This window comes from Heptranchias perlo, chromosome 38, assembly GCF_035084215.1.
Source record: "Heptranchias perlo isolate sHepPer1 chromosome 38, sHepPer1.hap1, whole genome shotgun sequence".
NCBI lineage: Eukaryota > Metazoa > Chordata > Chondrichthyes > Hexanchiformes > Hexanchidae > Heptranchias > Heptranchias perlo.
In genome coordinates, this window is record NC_090362.1 from 860,857 (window position 1) to 887,679 (window position 26,823).

At 43.7% G+C, this 26,823-nt stretch overlaps 1 protein-coding gene across 1 annotated transcript in view; it reads left to right on the forward strand.

Annotated features, from left to right (window-relative positions):
* gtf2a2 (general transcription factor IIA, 2) overlaps positions 1 to 21,810 on the forward strand; it is a 33,153-nt gene extending 11,343 nt beyond the window's left edge. Inside the window, exon 4 of the mRNA XM_067973298.1 lies at positions 21,538 to 21,810. Within this exon, the coding sequence (XP_067829399.1) occupies positions 21,538 to 21,563 (26 nt within the window). The 3' untranslated portion in view covers positions 21,564 to 21,810. The remainder of the gene's footprint in view (positions 1 to 21,537) is intronic.
* The last annotated feature ends 5,013 nt before the right edge of the window (positions 21,811 to 26,823 follow it).

Consider the following 26,823-nt stretch of genomic DNA (forward strand, 5'->3'; position numbering starts at 1 on the left):
TCCTCGCAACCATCTCTGTTCCAAGGAGAACAACCCCAGCTTCTCCAGTCTATCCACGTAACTTTTTTTTTATTCGTTCACGGGATTTTGGCGTCGCTGGCAAGGCCGGCATTTATTGCCCATCCCTAATTGCCCTTGAGAAGGTGGTGGTGAGCCGCCTTCTTGAACCGCTGCAGTCCGTGTGGTGACGGTTCTCCCACAGTGCTGTTAGGAAGGGAGTTCCAGGATTTTGACCCAGCGACAATGAAGGAACGGCGATATATTTCCAAGTCGGGATGGTGTGTGACTTGGAGGGGAACGTGCAGGTGGTGTTGTTCCCATGCGCCTGCTGCCCTTGTCCTTCTAGGTGGTAGAGGTCGCGGGTTTGGGAGGTGCTGTCGAAGAAGCCTTGGCGAGTTGCTGCAGTGCATCCTGTGGATGGTGCACACTGCAGCCACAGTGCGCCGGTGGTGAAGGGAGTGAATGTTTAGGGTGGTGGATGGGGTGCCAATCAAGCGGGCTGCTTTATCTTGGATGGTGTCGAGCTTCTTGAGTGTTGTTGGAGCTGCACTAAAGTCCCTCATCCCTGGAATCATTCTAGTAAATCTCTTCTGCATCCTCTCTAAGGCCTTCACATCTTTCCTAAAGTGCGATGCCCAGAACTGGACACAATACTCCCGCTGCGGTCGAACCAGTGATTTATAAAGGTTGATCATAACTTCCTTGCTTTTGTACTCTATGCCTCTATTAATAAAGCGCAGGATCCCGTATGGATTTTTAACCTGTCCTGCCACTTTCAAACATTTGTGCACGTATACCCCCATATCTCTGTTCCTGTACCCCTTTTCGAGTTGTGCCCTATAGTTTATATTGCCTGTCCTCGTTCTTCCCACCAAAATGTATCACTTAGTATTTTGCAGCGTTCATCTGCCACGTGTCTGCCCATTCCCCCAATGTGTCTGTATCCTCTTGAAGTCTATCACTATCCTCCTCACTGTTCACTACACTTTCAAGAAATGCAGTGGTCCTAGTTCTGACCCCTGGGGAACAGCACTGTACACCTCCCTCCAATTCGAAAAACAACAGTTCACCATTACTCTCTGCTTCCTGTTACTTAGCCAATTTTGTATCCATGCTGCTACTGTCCCCTTTATTCCCTGGGCTTCAGTCTTGATGACGAGCCTGAATGCAGCACTTCATTTTTTTTATTCGTTCATGGGATGTGGGCGTTGCTGGCAAGGCCAGCATTTGCTGCCCATCCCTAATTGCCCTTGAGAAGATGGTGGTGAGCCGCCGCCTTGAACCGCTGCAGTCCGTGCCGTGAAGATTCTCCCACATTGCTGTTAGGTCGGGAGTTCCAGGCTTTTGACCCAGCGACGATGAAGGAACGGCGATATATTTCCAAGTCTGGATGGTGCATGACTTGGAGGGGAACGTGCAGGTGGTGTTGTTCCTATGTGCCTGCTGTCCTTGTCCTTCTAAGTGGTGGAGATTGTGGGTTTGGGAGGTGCTGTCGAAGAAGCCTTGGCGAGTTGCTGCAGTGCATCCTGTAGATGATACACAACTGCAGCCACGGTGCGCCAGTGGTGAAGGGAGTGAATGTTTAGGGTGGTGGATGGGGTGCCAATCAAGCGGGCTACTTTGTCCTGGATGGTGTCTAACTTCTTGAGTGTTATTGGAGCTGCACTCATCCAGGCAAGTGGAGAGTATTCCATCACACTCCTGACTTGTGCCTTGTAGATGGTGGAAAGGCTTTGGGGAGTCAAGAGGTGAGTCATTCACCACAGAATACCCAGCCTCTGACCTGCTCTCGTAGCCACAGTATTTATGTGGCTGGTCCAGTTAAGTTTCTGGTCAATGGTGACCCCCAGGATGTTGATGGTGGGGGTTTAAGTTATGGTAATGCCGTTGAACGTCATGGGGAGGTGGTTAGACTCTCTCTCGTTGGAGAGGGTCATTGCCTGGTATTTGACTGGCGCGAACGTTACTTTATCAAATGCCTTTTGAAAGTCCATATACACCACATCAACCGCATTGCCCTCATCTACCCTCTCTGTTACCTCATCAAAAAACTCTTATCAGGTTACTTAAACACGATTTGCCTTTAACAAATCCGTGCTGGCTTTCCCTAATCAATCCAAAGTTGCCCAAGTGACTGCTAATTCTGTCCCGGATTATCGTTTCTAAAAGTTTCCCCACCACTGAGGTTAAACTGACTGGCCTGTACTTGCTGGGTTTATTCGTACACCCTTCTTTGAACAAGGGTGTAACGTTTACAATTCTCCAGTCCTCTGGCACCACCTCCGTATCTACGGATGTTTGGAAGATTGTAGCCAGCACCTCCAGCCTTAATTCCCTCAGCAACCTAGGATGCATCCCATCTGGACAGGGTGACTTATCTACTTTAAGTACAGCTAGACTTTCTAGTACCCCCTATTTATCAATTATTAGCCCATCCAGTATCTCAACTACATCTTCCTTTACTGAGACTCTGGCAGCATCTTCTTCCTTGGTAAAGACAGATGCAAAGTACTCATTTAGTACCTCAGCCATTCTCTCTGCCTCCATGAGTAGATCTCCTTTTTGGCCCCCGATCAGCCCCACCCCTCCTTTTACTACCCGTTTACTGTTTACATGCTTGTTCTAATGAAAAAAGATCTAATTTTAACACCTCATTATATTTCCACATATCCAGCAGCTTCCTGGTGAATCTACTGTACCCTCTCTGAAGCCTCAATATGCTTCCTTTAGTGTGGAGCTCAATACTGCGCATAGCACTCTCACTGAGGTCTTACTAGATTTTATACACTCATCATTACCTCTTGACTTTTATATTCTATACCCCTTGGGATAAAACCTAGAATGCCATTCTCATTTTTTTACCTGAGGTGCTGCCTTTAATGTCCTGTGAATCTGTGCCCCCAAATGCCTTTGTTCTTCCCCAGCATCGAACCCACTTCCACACCCAGTATCACTACTGCTGATTATTTTTTTACCAAAGTATATCACCTCTCACTGACATTGAATTCCGTCTGACACTTTTCAGCCCATTCCCCCCCCCCCCCCAATCTTAATATCCCTCGCAGCTTCTAAAGAATTAACTATACCTCCTATTTTTGTGTCATCTGCATATTTTGAAACCACTCTCTCCAGGCCTACATCCAGATCATTGATTTACACCATTTCTGGGGCCTCATCAATCTTCTCCCTCAGGACCTGAAGATGTCTCCCTTTCAACCAACTAACTTCTTTAAATTGTTCCTTTTCTCTATCACAATATTGCTCATCTTGCTCTCAGCCCCTTCAGCATTCCCCTCCTCTCCAATATCTTTTTCTTCAGCAAAGACTAATGTAAAATACATTTTTTAAAAAACAAACCTCCCCAATTTTTTGATCAACTACACATTGACCCTCTCCCCTCAGGTCCCACCTCACCGTTAACTATCCTCCCTTTACTATAAACTTACAAAATACTTTACTCTTTCTTTTCATCTTTTAGAATTTTTTCCTCATGCTGCTTGTAACCACTTTTCTTTCTTCAATTTCTCCTTGTTTTTTCATTATTCTTCTGGTCCTCATAGGTTCTCTTCAATTTTGGTTTCTAACCATCCTAAAGCGACTCATAGTTTTCTTTTAATGAAATATCCTTATTCTGAACCTTTGCAATCTCTTTAAAAACACCGTGCGGTTTGTCGACAGTCCCGTGAGCCAATTTTTTCTTCCTCCTCAACTCCCTCCTCCTCAAACTCTGCCCTAATCCACTCTGGTTCTCTAGTTCTTGTACTGACTGTCCCTTTTGTTGGGACTAAAGGGGTTAAATTATGAGGACAGGTTGCATAATTAGGCTTGTATTCCCTTGGACGTAGAAGATTATGGGGTGATCTAATTGAAGTGCTTAAGACGATTAAAGGATTTGATAGGGTTGATAGAGAGAAACTGTTTCCTCTGGTGGGGGGGAGTCCAGAACATGGGAGGGCATAACCTTAAAATTAGAGGTAGGCTGCTCAGGGGTGATGTCAGGAAGCACTTCTTCACACAAAAGGTAGTGGAAATCTGAACACTATCCCTATCCCCTACCCACCCCCCCCCCAAAAAAAAATCAAAACTGCGATTGATAGATTTTTGTTAGGTAAGGGTATTAAGGATTACGGCACAGAGCCGGGTAGATGGAGTTAAGATACAGATCATCCATGATCAAATTGAATGGTGGCTCGAGGAGCTGAATGGCCTCCTCCTGTTAACCCATATCATATTATGGTCACTATTCCCAAGGTTCTCGCCCACAACCATCTCATCCACCTATCTACTTCATTATTCAGTACCACAACTGCTCTGCCTTTGTAGGCCGACTAACATTAGACTAGCAAGATAGGGGGAGGGATCTGGTAGCAATAACAAAAGCCTAAAGAGAAACAGGAGATGAGTGTAAAGGTCGGACCAGGGTATGGAATAAGGATAACAAACGGTCAAGGAACAAATAGTTATAAAACACAAGTATAAAAGGACAGTTAAAAATAATGTAAAAGGAATAACTATTGAAGACAAATTTAACTGTCTGTACTCAGCGTCCAAAATAAAACGGGGGAACTGGAAGTAATAATCTGTAGTGAGGAACCAGATGTAGTAGGAATAACTGAAACATGGCAACATAAAGAGCAGGACTGGCAACTAAATATTACAGATTATAAAATAATCAGGAAGGATAGGGAAGGAAGAAGGGGAGATGGAGTCGCTGTACTAATTAGAGATAAAATTGACAGTGGGAAAAAGGAACATAACTAACAAGGATAGAAACAGAGCCCATATGGATTGAAATAAAAGATAAGGGATCGATCACACTAATAGGGGTATACTACAGACTATCTAATAGTGGAAAGGAGGTGGAGGAAGAAATTTGTAAGAAAATATGTGAAATGAGGAAAGAAGACAATAATAATCGTGGGAGATTTTAACTACCCCAAATAAACTGGCAAGAGGAGGGAGGTAAAGGGGTACAGGGAATGGAGTTTTTACAATGTGTGCAGCACAGCTGGATCTAGTAATAGGAAATGAACCAGAACAGATCAGAGAAGTAAGCATTGGGGAACATCTAGGTAATAGCGATCACAACATAATAAAGTAATAAATTGGAAAGAGATGAGAATGGAACTAGGGAGAATAAACTGGAAAAATTTGCTGACAAAGAAATAGAACAGTGAGAAACATTTAAAATGGTCAATAGAGTCAAGGAGAAATATATCCCACTAAAAAGCAAGAACAAACTAGCCAGTAATGAAACACCTTGGATTAATAAATAAATAAGGGCAAACTTGAAACTAAAGAAAAAGGCGCACACTAAGTACATAGAAGTTTACAACATGGAAACAGGCCCTTCGGCCCAACATGTCCATATCGCCCAGTTTATACCACTAAGCTAGTCCCAATTGCCTGCACTTGGCCCATATCCCTCTATACCCATCTTACCCATGTAACTGTCCAAATGCTTTTTAAAAGACAAAATTGTACCCGCCTCTACTACTGCCTCTGGCAGCTCGTTCCAGACACTCACCACCCTTTGAGTGAAAAAATTGCCCCTCTGGACCCTTTTGTATCTCTCCCCTCTCACCTTAAATCTATGCCCCCTCGTTATAGACTCCCCTACCTTTGGGAAATGATTTTGACTATCGACCTTATCTGTGCCCCTCATTATTTTATACACTTCTATAAGATCACCCCGAAACCTCCTACTCTCCAGGGAAAAAAGTCTCAGCCTATCCAACCTCTCCCTATATGTCAAACCATCAAGGCCCGGTAGCATCCTAGTAAATCTTTTCTGCACTCTTTCTAGTTTAATAATATCCTTTCTATAATAGGGTGACCAGAACTGTACACAGTATTCCAAGTGTGGCCTTACTAATGTCTTGTACAACTTCAACAAGACATCCCAACTCCTGTATTCAATGTTCTGACCAATGAAACCAAGCATGCCGAATGCCTTCTTCACCACCCTATCCACCTGTGACTCCACTTTCAAGGAGCTATGAACCTGTACTCCTAGATCTCTTTGTTCTATAACTCTCCCCAACGCCCTACCATTAACGGAGTAGGTCCTGGCCTGATTTGATCCACCAAAATGCATCACCTCACATTTATCTAAATTACACTCCATCTGCCATTCATCGGCCCACTGGCCCAATTTATCAAGATCCCATTGCAATCCTAGATAACCACCTTCACTGTCCACAATGCCACCAATCTTGGTGTCATCTGCAAACTTACTAACCATGCCTCCTAAATTCTCATCCAAATCATTAATATAAATAACAAATAACAGCGGACCCAGCACCGATCCCTGAGGCACACCGCTGGTCACAGGCCTCCAGTTTGAAAAACAACCCTCTACAACCACCCTCTGTCTTCTGCCGTCAATCCAATTTTGTATCCAATTGGCTAACTCACCTTGGATCCCGTGAGATTTAACCTTATGTAACAACCTACCATGCGGTACCTTGTCAAATGCTTTGCTGAAGTCCATGTAGACCACGTCTACTGCACAGCCCTCATCTATCTTCTTGGTTACATAGACAACAAAGGAGAGGATGACAAAAGGGAACGTGAAAAGGTTAGGAAAGAAGTCAAGAAAACAATTAGGAAAGCAAAGAGAAATTACAAAATTAAATTATCAAGGATTATAAAAAGAAATAAAGTATTCTATATAAATAACAAAAGAAAAATTTGGATAGGCCACGAAGGGATACACAAGATAAACTCACAGGTAATGACATCGAAATGGCAGAAATATTAAATAGTTTCTTCGTCTCCGTGGTAAATACTGAGGCAAACATGGGCATAACGTTAGGAGATGAGATCAAAAAAGATATAAAGACATTTAAGATAGAAAGTGGGGAGATAATTGCTAAACTAATCAGACTTAGAGAGGATAAAACCCCGGTCCAGATGGATTGCATCCGCTCATATTAAGAGGTTAAGGAAGAGATAGCAGAGGCATTATTACACATACATAAAATAAAATCATTAGAAAAAGTAATACTGCCAAAGGACTGGCAGACAGCTCATATGATTCCTATTTAAAAAGGGAGATAGAATTACAAAGAATGTACAGCACAGAAACCGACCATTCGGCCCAATAGGTCCATGCCAGTGTTTATGCTCCACGTGAGCCTCCTGCCACCCTCCTTCATCTAACCTTATCAACATATCCTTTCCCTTCTCCCTCGTGCTTATCTAGCTTTCCCTTAAATGCATCTGTGCTAGTCGGCTCGACTACTCATAGTGAGTTCCACGTTCTTACCACTCTGGGTGAAGAATCATAGAAGTTTCTCCTGGATTTGTTAGTGACTATCTCATATTTATAACCCCTAGTTCTGATCTCCCCCACAAGTGGAAACGTCTTCTCTACATCTACCCTATCAAACCTTTTCATAATCTTAAAGTGTTCTTTCAGTTCACCCCTCAGTCTTTTTTTCCAGTCCAGGGAACTATAAACCATTAGCTTAACGTCAGTGGTAGGAAAGATAATGGAATCCTTACTGAAAGATGTAAAAGAAAAACATCTAGAAAATGAAAATATAATAAAGAACAGCATGAGTTTCAAAAGGGAACGTTATGTTTGACCAATCTTATTGAATTATTTGAAGAAGTAAAAGGGTAAATAAGGGTAATGCATAGATGTAATATATATATTTTCAAAAGGCCTCTGATAAGGCACTGCATAGTAGACTCATGACTAACGACAGCGCATGAGAGTCGGGACAAGTAGCAGAACGGATAGCAAGCTGGCTACAAAACAGAAAATGGAGAGTAGGGGTTAAAGGTAGTTACTCAGACTGGCAAAAGGCGGGATGTGGTGTTCCGCTAGATTGATGCTGGGACCACTGTTGTTCACCATTTACATAAACAATTTGGAATTGGAAGTACAATTTCAAAATTTGCAGACAACACTAAATTGGAGGGGGTTGTAGTTAATACTGAGGAGGACTGCGACAAAGTACAGGAAGATAATAAATTTGCAGAATGGGCATATAATTTGCAAATTAATTTCAGTATAGATAAGTGTGAGGTGGTACATTTTGGTAGGAAAAATAAGGAGGGCACATTCTTGGAAAATAAGAGTCTAAATGGTGTAGAGGAACAGAGGGACCTGGGGGTACAGACCCACATTAAAAGTAGCGACGTGGGTTAATAAGGCCATTTTTTAAAACAAAAAGCAAACAAAGCACTGGGGTTCATTTCTAGAAGGGTAGAATTGAACAGCAGGGAAGTTATGTTAAACTTGTATAGAACCTTGGTTAGACCACACGTGGAGTACTGTGCACAGTTCTGGTCTCCATATTATGGAAAGGATATAGAGGCACTGGAGAAGATGCAACAAATATTTTCTGGGATGATACCAGAACTGAGGATATATTTATCAGGAAAGATTGAACAGGCTGGGGCTTTTTTCTCTAGAAAAGGGAAGACTGAGAGGTGATCTGATAGAGGTTTTTAAGAATATGAAATGGTTTGATAGGGTAGACGTAGTGAAAATGTTTTCACTTGTAGGGGAAGACCAGAACTCCGAGCCATAAATATAAAATAGTCACTAATAAATCCAATAGGGAATTTAGGAGAATCTTCTTTACCCAGAGAGTGGTTAGAATGTGGAACTCACTACCACAAGGAGTAGTTGAGGTGACTAGCATAGAATCGTTTAAGGGGAAGCTAGATAAACACACGAGGGAGAAAGGAATAGAAGGATATGCCGAAAGGGTTAGATGAAGTAGGGAGGGAAGAGGCTCATGTGGAGCATATAGACTAGCATGGACCTGTTGGGCCTAATGGCCTGTTTCTGTGCTGTTAGTTCTATGTAACATCCTGCTCTAGGTAGGAGTTCTGTACAGTTTAGGAATGTCATTCCCTTTTCTCCATTTACTTGTTCTCTATCCCAATCAACAATAACTTGCATTTATATAGCACCTTCAACATAGTAAAACATCCCAAGGCACTTTACAGAAGCGTTATGTGACTCGGTGTCAAATTTTATTTCATAAGGACATATTAGGACAGGCCTGTTCGAAGAAGTAGGTCTTTAAGCAGCATCTTAAAGGAGAGGCGGAGAGGTTTAGGGAGGGAATTCCGGAGCTTAGGGCCTAGGCAGCAGATGGCACGGCCGCCAACGCTGGAGCGATTAAAATTGCGGATGCGCAAGAGGCAAGAATTGGAGGAGCGCAGAGATCTCGGAGGGTTGTAGGGCTAGAGGAGATTACAGCGATAGGGAGGAGCGAGGCCATGGAGGGATTTGAAAATGAGGATGGGAATTTTAAAACTGAGGCATTGCCTGACGGGAGCCATTGTAGGTCAACGAGCGCAGGGGCAATGGGTGAACGGGACTTGGTGCGAGTTAGGATACGGGCAGCAGAGTTTTGGATGAGCCCAAGTTTTTGGAGAGTGGAAGATGGGAGGCCAGCCAGGAGAGCATTGGAATAATCCAGTCTAGAGGTAATAAAGGCATAGATGAGGGCTTCAGCAGCTGGGGCAGGGGCGGAGACTGGCGATGTTACTGAGGTGGAAGTAGGTGGTCTTGGTGATGGAGCGGATGTAGTCTGAAGCTCATCTCAGGGTGAACAAGTATGTAAAAAGGAGAGTAGCAAAAGTAAACATTGGTCCCGTCAAGGCTGGGACAGAAGAAATTATAATGAGTCGTCAGGAAATGGCAGATGCATTAAACAAATACTTTGTGTTTTCACAGTAGAAGACGCAAAAAACATACCAGAAATAGTGGAGAACCCAAGGAGCTAATGAGTGAGGAACTTAAAGTAATTATCAGTGGAGAAAAAGTACTTGAGAAACTAATGGGACTAAAAGCAGATAAATCCACTGGACCTGATGGCCTACATCCGAGGGCTCTAAAAGAGGAGGCTGCAGAGATAGTGGATGCATTGGTTGTGATCTTCCAAAACTTCCTAGATTCTAGAACGGTCCCAGTGGATTGGAAGGTAGCAAATGTAACCCCGCTATTCAAGAAAGGAGGGAGAGAGAAAATGGAACTACAGGCCAGTTAGCCTGACATCGTTGGAAAAATGCTGGAATCCATTATTAAGGAAGTGGTAACACAGGGCACTTTGAACATCATAATATGATTAGGCAGAGTCAACATGGTTTTATGAAAGGGAAATCATGTTTGACAAATGTATTAGTTTTTCGAGGATGTAACTAGCAGGGTAGATAAAGGGGAACCAGTGGATGTAGTATATTTGGATTTTCAAAAGTCATTCAATAAGGCACCACAAGATTATTACACAAAATAAGGGCTCATGGGGTTGGGGGTAAAATATTTGCATGGGTAGATGATCTCTTAACAGACAGAGAAGAGAGTAGGGACAACCGGGTCATTCTCAGGTCGGCAGGCTGTAACTAGTGGGGTGCCGCAAGGATCAGTGCTTGGGCCTCAGCTATTTACAATCTATATCAATGACTTGGATGAAGGGACCGAGTGTAATGTATCCAGGTTTGCTGATGATACAAAGCTAGGTGGAAAAGTAAGCAGTGAGTAGGCCACAGTCTGCAAAGGGATATAGACAGGTTAAGTGAGTGGGCAAGGAGGTGGCAGATGGGGTATAATGTGGGGAAATGTGAGGTTATTTGGTGGGAAGAATAGGAAAACAGAATATTTTTTAAATGGTGAGAAACTATTAAATGTTGGTGTCCAGAGAGACTTGGGTGTCCTGGTACAAGAAACACCAAAAGTTAACATGCAAACATGCAGGTACAGCAAGCAATTGGGAAAGCAAATGGCATGTTGGCCTTTATCACAAGGGGATTGGAGTACAACAGTAAGGAAGTCTTACTACAATTGTACAGGGCTATGGTGAGACCTCACCTGGAGTACAACATAGAGTTTTGGTCTCCTTATTTAAGGAATAATAAACTTGCCTTCAAAGTGGTGCAATGGAGGTTCACAGATTAATTCCTGGGATGAGGAGGAGAGATTGAGTAGAATGGGCCTATACTCTCTGGAGTATAGAAGAACGAGAGGTGATCTCATTGAAACATAAGATTCTGAGGGGGCTTGACAGGGTAGATGCTGAGAGGTTGTTTTCCCCTGGTGGAGAGCCTCGAACTCGAGGGCATAGTTGCAGGATAACGGGTCGGCCATTTAAGACTGAGATGAGGAGGAATTTCTTCATCCAGAGGGTTGTGAATCTTTGGAATTCTCTACCCGAGGGCTGTGGAGTCATTGAGAATATTCAAGGCTGAGATGGACAGCTTTTTGGACTCTCGGGGGAATCTCGGGTTATGGGGGTCGGGCAGGAATGTGGAATTTGAGTTTGAAGATCAGCCGTGATCTTACTGAATGCCGGAGCTCGAGGGGCCATGTGACCTACTCCTGCTTCTATTTCTTATGCTCTTATGTCAAATAGGACGCCAAGGTTGCAAACGGTCTGGTTCAGCCTTAGACAGTGGCCAGGGAGGGGGATTGGTAATATGATTAGACAGAGTCAACACTGCTATATGAAAGGGAAATTATGTTTGACAAACCTATTCGAATTTTTTGCGGGTGTAACTTCGATAAGGGTAAACTAGTGAATGTAGTATATTTGGATTTTCAAAAGGTATTTGATAAGGTGCCACACAAGAGGTTGTGCATAAGATTATGGCTCATGGGATTGATTAACGCACAGAAAACAGAGGGTAGGAATAAATGAGTCATTTTCAGGTTAGCAGGCTGTAGCTTGTGGGGTGCCGCAAGGATCGGTGCTTGGGCCTCAGCTATTTACAATCTATATCAATGACTTAGATGAAGGGACCGAGTGTAATGTATCCAAGTTTGCTGACGATACAAGGCCGGGTGGGAAAGTAAGCTTGTGAGGAGGACGCAAAGAGGCTGCAGAGAGGTGTAGACAGGTTAATGAGTGAGAAGGTGGCAGATGGAGTATAATGTGGGGAAATGTGAAATGATCCACTTTAGTAGGAAGAATAGAAAAGCAGAATATTTTTTAAAAGGTGAGAGACTAAGAAATGTTGGTCTTCAGAGGGATTTAGGTGTCTTTATATATGAATCGCAGAAAGTTAACATGCAGGTACAGCAAGCAATTAGGAAGGCAAATGATATGTTAGCCTTTATTGCAAGGGGGTTGGAGTAGAAGAGTAAGGAAGTCTTGCTGCAATTATATAGGGCTCTGGTGAGACCACCCCTGGAGTACTGTGTACAGTTTTGGTCTCCTTACCTAAGGAACGATATTCTTGCCTTTTGAGGGGGTGCAATGAAGATTCACTGGATTGATTCCTGGGATGAGAAGATTGTCCTATGAGGAGAGATTGAGTAGACTGGCCTATATTCTCTGGAATTTAAAAGAATAAGAGGTGATCTCTTTGAAATGTATAACATTTTTGAGAGAGCTTTTAGAGAGTAGATGCTGATAGATTGTTTCCCTGGCTGGAGTGTCTGGAATTAGGGGTCATAGTCTCAAATTAAGGGGTCGGCCATTTAGGACCGAAATGAGGAAAAATTTCTTCACTGAGGGTTGTGAATCTTTGGAATTCTCTATCCCACGGGACTGTGGATGCTCAGTCGTTGAGTATATTCAGGACTGAGTTCGATGGATGTTTGGGCACTGAAGGAATCAAGGGATATGGGGATAGGGTTGGAAAGTAGAGTTGAGTTAATGATCAGCCATGATCTTATTGAATGGCGGTGCAGGCTCGGGGGGCCATATGGCCCACTCCTGCTCCTATTTCTTAAGTGCTTATGGAGTCGGTGGCTAGGGAACGGAGTTTGTGGCAGGGACCAAAGGTAATGGCTTCAGTCTTCTCAATATTTATCATAGGTACAGCACAGGAGGTTCGGCCCATCCTGCCTGTGCCGGCTCTTTAAAAGTGCAATCTAATTAGTCCCATTCCCCTGCTCTTTCCCCATAGCCCTACAACTTTTTTCCTTTCAAGTATTTATCAAATTCCCTTTTGAAAGTTACTATTGAATCTGCTTCCCCTTTCAGGCAGTGTATTTCAGATAATCACAACTCACTGCGTTAAAAAAAAAATGTTTTCTCATGTCGCCTCTGGCTCTTTTGCCGATTACCTAAAATCTGTTTCCTCTGATTGCTGACCTTCCTGCCACTGGAAACAGTTTCTCCTTATTTACTCTGTCAAAACTGTTGATGATCTGAACACCTCTATCAAATCTCCTCTTAAACTTTTCTGCTCTGAGGAGAGCAACCCCAGCTTCTCCAGTCTCTACACATAACTGAAGTCTCTCATCCCTGGTACCATTCTAGTAAATCTCTTCTGCACCCTGTCTATGGCCTTGACATCCTTCCTAAAGTTTGGTGCCCAGAATTGAACACAATACTCCAGCTGAGGCCTAACCAGTGTTTTATAAAGGTTTAGCACAACTTCCTTGCTTTTGCACTCTGCCTCTATTAATAAAGCCCAGGATCCCATTTGCTTTTTTAACAGCCTTCTCAACTTCTCCCACCTTCAAAGATTTGTGTGCATACACCCCCAGGTCTCCCTGTTCCTGCACCCCCTTTAAAATTGCACCATTTAATTTTTATTGCCTCTCCTCATCCTACCAAAATACATCACTTCACACTTCTCTGCGTTAAATTTCATCTACTATGTGTCAGCCCATTTCACCAGTTTGTCTGTATCCTCCTGAAGTCTGTTACCATCCTCCACATTGTTTACTACGTTTGAGTTTTGTGTCATCTGCAATCTTTGAAATTATACCCACTATGCCCAAGTCCAGGTCAGTAATATATGTCAAAAAGAGCAGTGGTCCTAATACTGACCCCTGTTGGAAGAAATTTTTGCTCATCCAGTACTGGCTGTTGGTCAAGCAGTGTGACGAATCCGACAGTGGAGGGGTTGAGGAAGGTGGCGGTGAGGTAGAGCTGGGTGTCGTCAGTATACAGGTGGAACCTGATGTGTTTTTGGATGATGTCGTCGAGGGGCAGCGTGTAGAAGAGAAATAGGAGAGGGTCAAGGATAGATCCTCGGGGGACTCGAACTAACGGAGCGGGAAGAGAAGCCATTGCAGGAGATTCTCTGGCTATGACTGGATAGAGAGGAATGGAACCAGGTGAGGGCAGTCCCACCCAGCTCGACAACGGAGGAGAGGCGTTGAAGGAGGATGGTGTGGTCCACCGTGACTTTGAGTTTGAATGTCAGTTCAAACAAGACACTGAAACTGTGCTCACCAGGACCGAGGGTTCATGGGGGAGTGGGGGGACACAGGACACTGAGGGTGCACGGGGGCAGCCCGGTGGGACTGGCCTTTCCTCGTTCCACTATTATTCTAAACAATCATAGACAGAGCATGTCCAGCAATAACGTCTCTTTCTAACCCTACCTTGTCAACTCAGGGGTCCTCCACGGATACACCATTGACCCCTTACTCTTTCTCATCTACATGCTGCCCCTTGGTGACATGAAGTAAGGTTCCATGTGTATACTGACACTGTGCTGTCAGGCTGTCTGGCCAATAACTCATCTTTGAGACTGTTCAACCTCAACATCCTGTTTAGCCCAAGCTCTGCTTCTTACCCCATCACAAAGACTGCCTACTTCCACCTTCATAACATGTCCTGCCTCTGTCCCTGCCTCAGTCCATCTGCTGCTGAAACCCTCATCCTTGCCTTTATCTCCAGACTCGACTATTCCAATGCAATCCTGGCCGGCCTTCCACCCTCTAAATCTCAGCTCATCCAAAACTCTGCTGCCCGTATCCTATCCCACACTACGTCCCGTTCACTCTTCACTCTTGTCCTCACATTGACTCCCAGTTCGCCAGTGCCTTAAGTTTACAATTCTCATCATCGTGAATCACTTCACGGCCTCACCCCTTCCTATCTCTAACCTCCCTCCCCATTCAAACCCCTTCCCAAACTCTTTGTGACTGCAACCATCTAGGCTTTAGGCTCTGAAATTCCCCCCCTTAAACTCTGCCTCTCCGTCTCCCTCTCCCTTAAGACCCTCATTAAAACCCACCTCTTTGACCAACTTTTATCACCTGTCCTAATATCTTATGCCCCGTTGTCCATTTCCTCCTTATGCCTCTGTGAAGCACCTTGGGATGATCATCTTCGCTAAAGCTACTGCAAGTTTTAGAATGATGTTGGGAATGAGCGGGTTATAGTTATGAAAGGTTTGAAAAACTGGAGCTTTTCTGCTTTAACAGTAAAGTTTAAGGGGGGTTAGTTTTTCTCCATATTTTCCTGTGCTTCTTGAGGTGTGGGATGTTGGTGCTGGGATTTGGAACACTTCATTTCTGGTTCCCAGGGTCACCATCAAGGACTCCAGGTCAGTTACAGCACAGCAAAGTCACGTCACTCATTCTTTTACTGCTCGAGGATATAGCAGATCTCAACTAAAGTAAAAAGTACCTTTTACTGTCACTGTTCACTCCGTGGTTTTAACTCTGGTGCTTTGAAAGGCGGGGAGCACCCTCTGGAGGAATGGGACAGAACCAGCAGCTCAAATAAACCAAAAAGGGATTTCTGTTTGTTCACTGGACTTGCTACGAGTTTATGCAAGTGAATTATTCTTTAGGATACAGGAAGCCAGAGCTTACCCACTGGAGTAATCAAACACTGAGCCATTGATGTCTAGGCAGAGGGCATAGCTGAGGTACTAAATGAATACTTCGCATCGGTCTTCACTAGAGAAAAGGATGCTGCCATTGTAGCAGTAAAGGAGGAGGTAGTAGTGATATTGGAGAGGATAAAAATAGATTAAGTGGAGGTACTTAAAAGATTGGCAATACTTAAAGTAGAAAAGTCGTCCGGATGGGATGCATCCTCGGTTACTGAGGGAAGTAAGGGTGGAAATTGCGGAGACTCTGGCCACAATCTTCCAAACGTCCTTAAATATGGGGATGGTGCCGGAGGACTGGAGGCAAATGTTACAGCCCTGTTCAAAAAAGTGGAAAGGGAAAAACCCAGCAATTACAGACCAATCAGCCTAACGTCGGTGGTGGGGAAACTTTGAATCGATAATGTGCGACGATAATTGGCACTCTGAAAAGTCTGGGTTAATAAATGAAAGTCAACACTGATTTGTCAAAGGAAAAATGTGTTTGACTAACTTGAGTTCTTTGATGAAGTAATGGAGAGGGTTAATGAGGGTAATGCGCCTGATGTGTAAATGGACTTTCAAAAGGCATTTGATAAACTTAATAGACGTGTTAGCACAATTAAAGCCCGTGGGATTAAAGGGACAGTGGCAGCATGGATACAAAATTGGCTAAGAAAGCAGAGAGTAGTGGTGAACGGTTATTTTTCAGACTGGAGGGAAGTATACAGTGGTGTTCCCCAGGGGTCAGTATTAGGACCACTGCTCTTTTTGATATATATTATTGACCTGGACTTGGGTATAGAGGGTACATTTTCAAAGTTTGCAGATGACACGAAACTCGGAAATGTAGTAAACAATGTGAAGGATAGTAAGAGACTTCAGGAGGATATAGACAGACTGGTGAAATGGACAGACACATGGCAGATAAAATTTAATGCAGAGAAGTGTGAAGTGATGCATTTTGGTAGGAAGAATGAGGAGAGGCAATATAAACGAAATGGTACAATTTTAAAGGGGGTGCAGGAACAGAGACACCTCGGGGTGTATGCACACAAATCTTTGAAGGTGGCAGGACAAGTTGAGAAGGCTGTTAAAGCATATGGGATCCTGGGCTTTATTAATAGAGGGATAGAGTACAAAAGCAAGGAAGTTATGCTGCACCTTTATAAAACACTGGTTGGACCTCAGCTGGAGCATTGTGTTCAATTCTGGACACCACACTTCTGGACACATGTCAAGGCCTTAGAGAGGGTGTTGAAGAGATTTACTGAATTGTGCCAGGGATGAGAGATTTGAGCTTTGTGGTGAGACTGGAGAAGCTGGGGTTTTTCTCAGAGCAGAGAAGGTTAAGACGAGATTTGATAGAGGTGTTCAAAATCATGAACAGTTTTGACGGTAAATAAGGAGAAACTGTTTCCAGTGGCAGAAGGGTCAGTAACCAGAGGACATGGATTTAAGGTGATCGGCAAAAGGGCCAGAGGCGACATGAGGAAACACTTTTTTATGCAGTGAGTTGTTATGATCTGGAATGCGCTGCCTGAAAGGGTGGTGGAAACAGATTCAATAGTAACTTTCAAAAGGAAATTTGATAAATATTTGAGTGGAAAAAATGTAAAGGCCAAGGGGAAAGAGCAGAGGAATGGGACTAATCGGATAGCTCTTTCAAAAAGCCAGCACAGTCATGATGGGCCGAAAGGCTTCCAGTGCTGAACCATACTATGATACCAAGTGGAGATATTATAGGATATTGTCATCTCTCCTTTACCTCTAATACAAGTTCAAGGACTGGGAAACACTGTCTGGTTAATACTCTTTATTAAATGAAGTCACTGATGTAATAAAACACAACCCCTTACATGCAACAAAAGCCAAATAGTGCAGAGGCTTGAAATCTGAATTAAAAACACAAAATGCTGGGAACACTCATCAGGTCAGGCCTCATCTGTGGAGAGAGAAAGTGGGTTAATGTTTCAGGTCGATGAAAGGTTATTGACCTGAAACTTTAACTCTTTCTCTCTCCACACATGCTGAAATACAATGTGTTAAGTTCTGGGTTCCTATTAACTCATGAGACGTCCATTGGACTTACCCCTTTATTAATCATAGTCCATGTGAACTCAGACACATTACATAGAATGTACAGCACAGAAACAGGCCGTTCAGCCCAACTGGTCCATGCTGGTGCTTATGTTCTACATGAGCCTCCTCCCTCCCTACTTAATCTCATCCTATCAGCATATCCTTCTATTCCTCTCTCCCATGTACGTATCTAGCTTCCCCTTAAATGAATCTATGCTATTCGCCTCAACTACTACTTGTGGTAGCGAGTTCCACATTCAAACCACTGTCTGGGTAAAGAAGTTTCTCCTGAATTCCCTATTTGATTTATTAGCGACTATCTTATATTTATCGCCCCTGGTTTTGAAATCCCCATAGGTGGAAACATCTTCTCTCCGTCTACCGTATCAAACCCCTTCATGATTTTATAGACCTCTCGTCACCCCTCAGCCTTCTCTTTTCTAGAGAAAAGAGCCCCAGCCTTTCTTAACAGTTTATAACCTCTCTGTTCTGGTATCATTCTTATAAATATTTTTTGCACCTTCTCCAGTGCCTCTATCGTTTTTGTAATATGGAGACTAGAACTGTGCACAGTACTCCAACTGTAGTCTAAGCAAGGTTCTAGACAAGGATCATAGAATGGTTACACACAAGGTGGCCATTCAGCCTATCAGGCCAAAGCTGGCTCTTTGTAAGAGCAATCTGGTTAGTCCCATTCCCCTGCTCTTTCCCCACAGCCCTGCACATTTTTTCCCTTCAAATATTTATCCAATTCCTTTTTGAAAGCCACGATTGAATCTGCTTCCACTACCCTTTCAGGCAGCGCATTCCAGATCATAACTACTTGCTGCGTAAAAAAAGTTTTTCCTCATGTCGCCTTTGGTTCTTTTGCCAATCTTGTCCTCTGGTTCTCGACCCTTCCGCCAATGGGAACACTTTCTCTTTATTTACTTCATGATTTCGAACACTTCTATCAAATCTCCTGTCAACCTTCTCTGCTCCAAAGAGAACAATCCCCAGCTTCTCCAGTCTATCCACGTAACTGAAGTCCCTCATCCCTGGAACCATTCGAGTAAATCTTTCCTGCACCCTCTCTAAGGCCTTCACATCCTTCCTAAAGTGCAGTGCCCGGAATTGGACACAATACTCCAGTTGTGGCTGAACCAGTGTTTTATAAAGGTTCAACATAACTTCCTTGCTTTTGTACTCTATAAAGCCCAGGATCGCGTATGCTTTTTTAACCGCTTTCTCAACCTGTCCTGACACCTTCAAAGATTTGAGCACATGTACCCCCAGATCTCTCTGTTCTTGCACCCACTATAGAATTATACAATTGTAATGTGCCCCCTTGTTCCTGCGAAAATGTATCACTTCACGTTTGTGTTAAATTTCATTTGCCATGTGTCCGTCCATTCCACCAGCCTGTATGTCCTCGTGAATTCTATCACTATCCTCCTCACTGTTTACTACATTTCCAAGTTTTGTTTCATATGCAGATTTTGAAATAGTGCCCTGTCCACCCAAGTCATTAATATACATCAAAAAAAGCAGTGGTCCGAGTACCGACCCCTGGGGAACACCACTGTATCCAGTCCGATAAACTACCACTCACCACTAACTTCTGTCACTTAGCCAATTTCGTATCCACTGCCCCTTTTATTCTATGGGCTTCAAGATTACTGACAAGCCAATTGTGTGGCACTTTATCAAACGCCTTTTGAAAGTCCACACCAACCGCATTGCCCTCATCGACCCTTTCTGTTACCTCTTCGAAAACTCAATCAAGTTAGTTAAAAACTATTTGCCTTTAACAGATCCGTGCTGGCTTTCCTTTATTAATCCACACTTGCCCAAGTAACTGTTAATTTTGTCCCAGACTATCATTTCCAGAAGCTTCCGCATCACAGAGGTTAAACTGGCTGGCCTGTAGTTGCTGGGTTTATCCTTACACCCTTTTTTGAACAAGGGTGTAACATTTGCAATTCTCCAATCCTCTGGCACCACCCCTGTATCTAAGGATGTTTGGAAGATTATGGCCAGCACCTCTGCAATTTCCACCCTTACTTCCCTCAGCAACCTAGGATGCATCCCATCCGGACCGGTGACTTATCTACTTTAAGTACAGCCAGCCTTTCTAGTACCTCCTTTATCAATTTTTAGCCCATCCAGTTTCTCAACTACCTCCTCTTTTACTGTGACTTTGGCAGCATGTTCTTCCTTGGTAAAGACAGATGCAAAGTACTCATTTAGTACCTCGGCCATGCCCTCTGCCTCCATGAATAGATCTCCTTTTTGGTCCCTAATCGGCTCCACCCCTTCTCTTATTACCCATTTACTATTTAAATGCCTATAGAAGACTCTTGGATTCCCTTTTATGTTGGCCGCCAGTCTATTCTCAAACACTCTTTGCCCCTCTTATTTCCTTTTTCACTTCTCTGAACTTTCTGTATTCAGGCTGGTTCTCGCTTGTATTATCAATCTGACATCTGTCATACGCCCCTTCTTTCTGCTTGATCTTTCTCTTTCTTTTGTCATTCAGGGACCTCTGGATTTAGTTGCCCTACCTTTCTCCCTTGTGGGAATGTACCTAGACTGTACCCGAACCATCTCCACTTTAAAGACCCCCATTGTTTGATTACAGTTTTGCCTTCCAACCTTTGATTCCAATTTACCCGGGCCAGATCGCTGTTCCCTAAATGCTCCCCCACTGACACTTGCTCCATTTGACCCACCTCATTCCCTAGAACCAGATCCAGCAATGCCTCCTTCCTCTTTGGGCCGGAAACATACTGATCAAGAAACTTCTCCTGAACACACTTCAGAAATTCCTCCCTCTCTTTGCTATCTATTACTATCCCAGTCTATAGTAGGATAGTTGAAGAACCCCATTATCACTACTCTATAGTTCTTGCACCTCTCTGTAATTCCCCTGCAAATTTGCTCCTCTATATCCTTCCCACTAGTTGATGGCCCATAGAATACGCTCAGTAATGGCACCTCTATTTCTGACTCCTCAAGGGCATATCCTCTTTCTCCAGAACTGCAATATTCTCCTTAATCAATACTGCCACCCCCACTCCTTTTTTTTCCTCCCCTATCTTTCCTGAACACCTTGTATCCAGGAATATTTAGTACCCAATCCTGCCCTTTTTTGAGCCAGGTCTCCATTATCGCCACTACATCATATTCCCATGTGGCTATTTGTGCCTGCAGCTCACCGACCTTGTTTCTTGCGTTTACACACATGCACTGCAAACATATAGACCTTCTCGTAATCTTAGTCTGATCTCACCTAATGCTGTATTATTTCTTACTGTAGTGCTATCTGTCTCTCCCGACACCTTGTTCCTTGTTTCTCCTTTCCAATGCTACACCCTGGTGCCCATCTCCAGCTTCTGCTTCCTATATGGTTTGCTTAAGATGTTATCTCGTCCAATCTTTATTGCAAAAGGAATTTACAGCAGTGTCTACACTGTAGCACATTTAGCCATTGACATTCCTTTATCATCTCCACCCCTTCCCCCCCCCACCCCCCCCACCGGCTGTGCCAAAAGCCTGGCTGGTCCATCTTCGTATCCACCTGGTGTGTTTTAAACAAGGAACCCGACAGTACCCTAGTGCAGAATTATATAATGCAAAGTAGCTTATTCTATTTAATAATCTATACATGCACCTCCTTACACAAACATAACGCCATCTTTAAGCCCATGGGTATGACACTGCTGAATCAAGGGCTGGTTTGTACTGTGAATCAAGACCGCCCCAAACTAATATCCCAGAAGATATTTGCAGCCAGCAGAAACATCTTCCATCAGGCTGGGCTGATATCCAGGACCCAGAGGTGAAAAACCAGTGTCTAACTAGTGTCTGAACCACTGCTACATCCAGTTCCGGGGGAGTCTGAGGTTTTGAAGACTGAAGTGAGTTTTCATGTGTTTTTGTTCACAGATACTGGTTCGAATGCTGCAGAATGATCCATAACTGGATGGGGGCCTTCCAGTGAAGCAGCATCCAGACCAGACATATTGTGAATGATTCCGATTATCTGACAGCAGCTAACTGATCTGTAACTGCTTCATTCAACATAGAACAAAGAATGGGGGCAAAACGTATCTCCCAGGGTGTACAATATTAGTGAGAAAATTACTTTTTATAAACTCAACTTGTAGCTCTTTTTTATGTTTGAAAGATAAATCTGTAATAAAGTTTTACTTAACTCTTTTCTTTGCTCATCCTGGCTGACTTTTTTTGCCTTTTTTGTTCTCAGGTGATGAGGCCTCATTGCCCCTCCCCAGTAGCCCTGTGCAGGTGGGACACCACACAGCAGTAGTGTGTGGCACTGGAGTCATGTGTAGGCCCAGGCTGGGTATCATAGAATCATGGTATGATACAGCACAGGAGGAGGCTATTCGGCCCATCGTGCCGGTGTGGGCTCTTTGAAAGAGCAATCCGATTAGTCCCATTCCCCTGCTTTTTCCCCATAGCTCTGTATTTTTTTTTCCCTTCAAGAATTTATCCAGTTCCCTTTTGAAAGTTACTATTGAATCTGCTTCCACCGTCCTTTCAGGCAGTGCATTCCAGATCATTACAACTCACTGCATAAAAAATGTTTCCTCATGTCATCTCAGGCTCTTTTGTCAATCACCTTAAATCTGTGTCCCCTGGTTACCGACCCTTCTGCCACTGGAAACAATTTCTCCTTATTTACTCTATCAAAACCATTCATGATTTTGAACACCTCTATCAAATCTCCTCTTAAACTTATCTGCTCTAAGGAGAACAATCCCAGCTTCTCCAGTCTCTCCACATAACTGAAGCCTCTCATCCCTGGTACCATTCTAGTAAATCTCTTCTGCACCCTCTATGGCCTTGACATCCTTCCTAAAGTGTGGTGCCCAGAATTGAACACAATACTCCAGCTGAGGCCTAACCAGTGTTTTATAAAGGTTTAGCATAACTTTCTTGCTTTTGTACTCTATGCCTCTATTAATGAAGCCTAGGATCCCATATGCTTTTTTAACAGCCTGTCACCTTCAAAGATTTGTAAACATAAACCCTCAGGTGTCTCTGTTCCTGTACTCCCTTTAAAATTGTACCATTTAGTTCATACTGTCTCTCCTCAGTCTTCCTACCCAAATGTTCACTTCACACCTGTTAAATTTCATCTGCCATGTGTCTGCCCATTTCAACAGTCTGTCTCTGACCTCCTGAAGTCTGTTACTATCCTCCGCATTTTTCACCGCATTACCGAGTTTCGTGTCATCTGCAGATGTTGAAATTATACCGTGTATACCCAAGTCCAGATCATTAATATATATCAAAAGGAACAGTGGTCCTAATACTGACCCCTGGGGAACATCACACTATAATTCCCTCCAGTCTGAAAAACAACCGTTCACCATGACTCTCTACTTTCTGTCCCTTAGCCAATTTTGTATCCACGCTGCCACTGTCCCTTTAATCGCATGGGTTTTAATTTTGCTAACAAGTCTATTATGTGGTACTTTATCAAATGCCTTTTGAAAGTCTATATACACATCAGGCAGACTACCCTCATCAACCCTCTCCGTTACTTCATTAAAGAACTCAATCAAGTTATCCAGGGTAGAGGTGGGAGTGGAGTCACATGTAGGCCCAGACTGGGTCGAGGTGGGACTGGAGTCGTGTGACCAGGTAGGGTTGGCATGCTCCCTTCCTGAAGGACATGGGGTCTAGAACGAGGAGACGTAGATATAACATTACATGTACAACAACAACTTGCATTTCTATAAGAACATAAGAAATAGGAGCAGGAGTAGGCCATATGGCCCCTCGAGCCTAAACCACCGTTCAATAAGATCATGGCTGATCTTCGATCTCAATTCCATTTTCCCGCTCGATCCCCATATCCCTTGATTCCCTTAGAGTCCAAAAATCTATCACACTCAGTCTTGAAGATTCTCTGGGGTGGAGAATTCCAAAGATTCACAACCCTCTGATGAAGAAATTTCTCCTCATTTCAGTCCTAAGTGGCCGACGCCATATAACCAAGTCCATGCCCCCTAGTTCTAGACACCCCAACCAGGGGAAAAAGCCTCTCAGCATATGATGAGATCACCTCTCATTCTTCACTCCAGAGAGTATAGGCCCATTCTACTCAATCTCTCCTCATAGGACAACCCTCTCATCCCAGGAATCAACCTAGTGAACCTTTGTTGCACCGCCTCTAAGGCAAGTATATCCTTTTGGTAAGGAGACCAAAACTTTACACAATACTCCAGGTGTGGTCTCACCAAAGCCCTGTACAATTGCAGCAAGACTTCCTTACTCTTGTACTCCAACCCCCTTATAATAAAGGCCTTCCTAACTGCTTACTGTACCTGCATGTTAACTTTTGTGTTTCTTGTACAAGGACACCCAAATCCCCCTGAACAATATTTAATAATTTCTTACCATTTAAAAAATATCCTGCTTTTCTATTCTTCCTACCAAAGTGAATAACCTCACATTTCCCCATATTATACTCCATCTGCCACCTTCTTGCCCATTCACTTAACCTGTCTATATCCCTTTGCAGACTCTTTGTGTCCTCCTCATAGCTTACTTTCCCAACTAGGCTTGTATTGTCAGCAAACTTAGTTAACAGACAGAAAACAGAGTAGGAATAAATGGGTCATTTTCATGTTGGCAGGCTGTAATTAGTGGGGTATCGCAAGGTATACTCAGTCCCTTCATCTAAGTCATTAATATAGATTGTAAATAGCTGTGGCCAAACTCTGATCCTTGCGGTACCCCACTAGTTACAGCCTGCCAACGTGAAAATGACCCGTTTATTTCTACTGTTTTCTGTCTGTTAACCAATCCTCTATCCATGTTAATATATCACCCCCAACCCCATGAGCTGTTATCTTGTGTAACAACCTTTTTATGTGGCACCTTCTCGAATGCCTTTTGAAAATCCAAATATACGACATCCACTGGTTCCCCTTATCTACCCTGTTAGTTACATCCTCAAAAAACTCTAATATAGTGCCTTTAACGTAGTAAAATGTTCCAAGGCGCTTTGAGTGATTATCAAACAAAATTTGACACACTTAACCAAAAAAGGAGCTATTAGGACAGGGCTTGGTCAAAGAGGTAGGTTTTAAGGAGCGTCTTAAAGGAGGAGAGAGAGGCAGAGGGGTTTAGGGAGGGAATTCCATAGCTGCCAAAGGTAAGTGCTTTAGGATAGAGAGCAGGAAAAAGGTATTTTTTTTACATCGGGATGTGAGGATGTGTAATTAGTGAGTGAAGCAGAGACCAGATCAACATTTAAAAATGAGTTCGATAGGTGGTTGAAAGAAAGGGGGTGAGGGGGTTGGTGTGCAGAATAAAGACCAGCACAGGCGCTCTGACCCAGTGCTATATTTTGTCGAGGACAGTTGAACTAGTTGGAAGAATGTTTCTGTGCAAAGTGTCCCTGGCGACCATGTGTGCAGGAAGTGTGTCCAGCTGCAGCTACTGGCTAACTGCATTTCGGAGCTGGAGCTGTGGGTGGATTCACTGGAGCATCTGCACTGCTGAGATTATCGTGGATAGCACGTTCAGTGAGGTGGTCACACTGCAGGTAAAGATTACGCAGGCAGAAAGGAAATGGGTGACCGCCAGGCAGAGTGAAAGGACTAGGCAGGTAGAGCAGGAGTCCCCTGGGGCCATCTCCCTCTCTGATATTCCGCTTTGGATATTGTTGGGGGAGATGGCTCATCAGGGGAATGCAGCAAGAGCCAAGACCGTGGCATCACGAGTGACTCAGCTGCACAGGAGGGGAGGAAAAAGAATGGGAGAGCAATAGTGATAGGGGATTCCATCATAAGGGGAACAGATAGGCATTTCTGCGGCCGCAGACGTGACTCCAGGATGGTATGTTGCCTCCCTAAGGTCAAGGATGTCATGGAGCGGCTGCAGGACATTCTGAAGGGGGAGGGTGAACAGCCAGAGGTCATGGTCCATATCGGTACCAACGACATTGGTTTAAAAAAAAGGGATGAGGTCCTGCAAGCAAAATATAGGGAGTTAGGAAATAAATTAAAAAGCAGGACCTCTAAGCTAGTAATTTCAGGATTACTCCGAGTGCCATGTGCTAGCGAGAGCAGAAATAGGAGAATAGACCAGATGAATGCGTGGCTTGAGAGATGGTGTAGGAGGGAGGGGTTTAAATTCCTGAGGCATTGGGACCGATTCTGGGAAAGGCGGGACCTGTACAAGCTGGACGGGCTGCACCCAAGCTGAACCGGGACCAATATCCTCGCGGGGGCATTTGCTAGTTCTGTTGGGGAGGGTTTAAACTAGTATGGTGGGGGATGGGAACCAAAGGGCAGGTACAGATAGGACAAATTCAGACCAGGAAACAGGAAGTAGAAAAGCAGTTCGTGACGTAGTTAGTGACTCAAAGGCAAAAGAAGCAAAGGTTAAATAATGTTCAGCACAGGAATTTGACGGGGTTAAAGGGTATATACTTCAATGCAAGGAGTATTACAAACAGAGCAGATGAGCGAAGGGCACAGATAGACACATGGCAGCATGATATCATTGCTATAATGGAAACCTGGCTTAAAGAGGGGGATAATTGGCAGCTCAATATCCCTGGATATAGAGTTTTCAGGCAGGATAGAGTGGGTGATTAAAAAAAAAGGGGTAGCATTATTGGTTAAAGAATCAAAATGTGAGAAGGGATGATATGGCCTCGATTGATGACCCATTTAGCATATGGATTGAGCTAAGAAATAAAAAAGGGGCAGTCACTACTAGGAGCCCCGAATAGTGAAAGGGAGATAGAAGAACAAATATATAGGCAAATTTCTGAGTGCAAAAATAAGAGGGCAATAATAGTAGGGGACTTCAACTACCCTAACATCAACTGGGATTCAAATAGTGTGAGGGGCACAGAGGGGGCAAAATTCTTGATCGGTGTCCAGGAGAACTTTTTTAGCCAGTACGTGACAGGCCCAACAAGAGAGGATGCAATTCTAGATTTAGTCCTGGGAAATGAAGATGGGCAAGTCGGTGAAGTGACAGTGGGTGACCATATTGGGGATAGTGACCACAATTCAGTTGGTTTAACCATTATTATGGAAAAGGACAGAGTTAAATCAGGAGTAAACGTTTTACATTGGGGGAAGGCAAATTTTACAGAACTAAGAGGTGATTTGGCAAAAGTGGACTGGACACAAATACTTGAGGAGAAATCAGTGGGAGGCACTAAAAAGTGAAATTCTA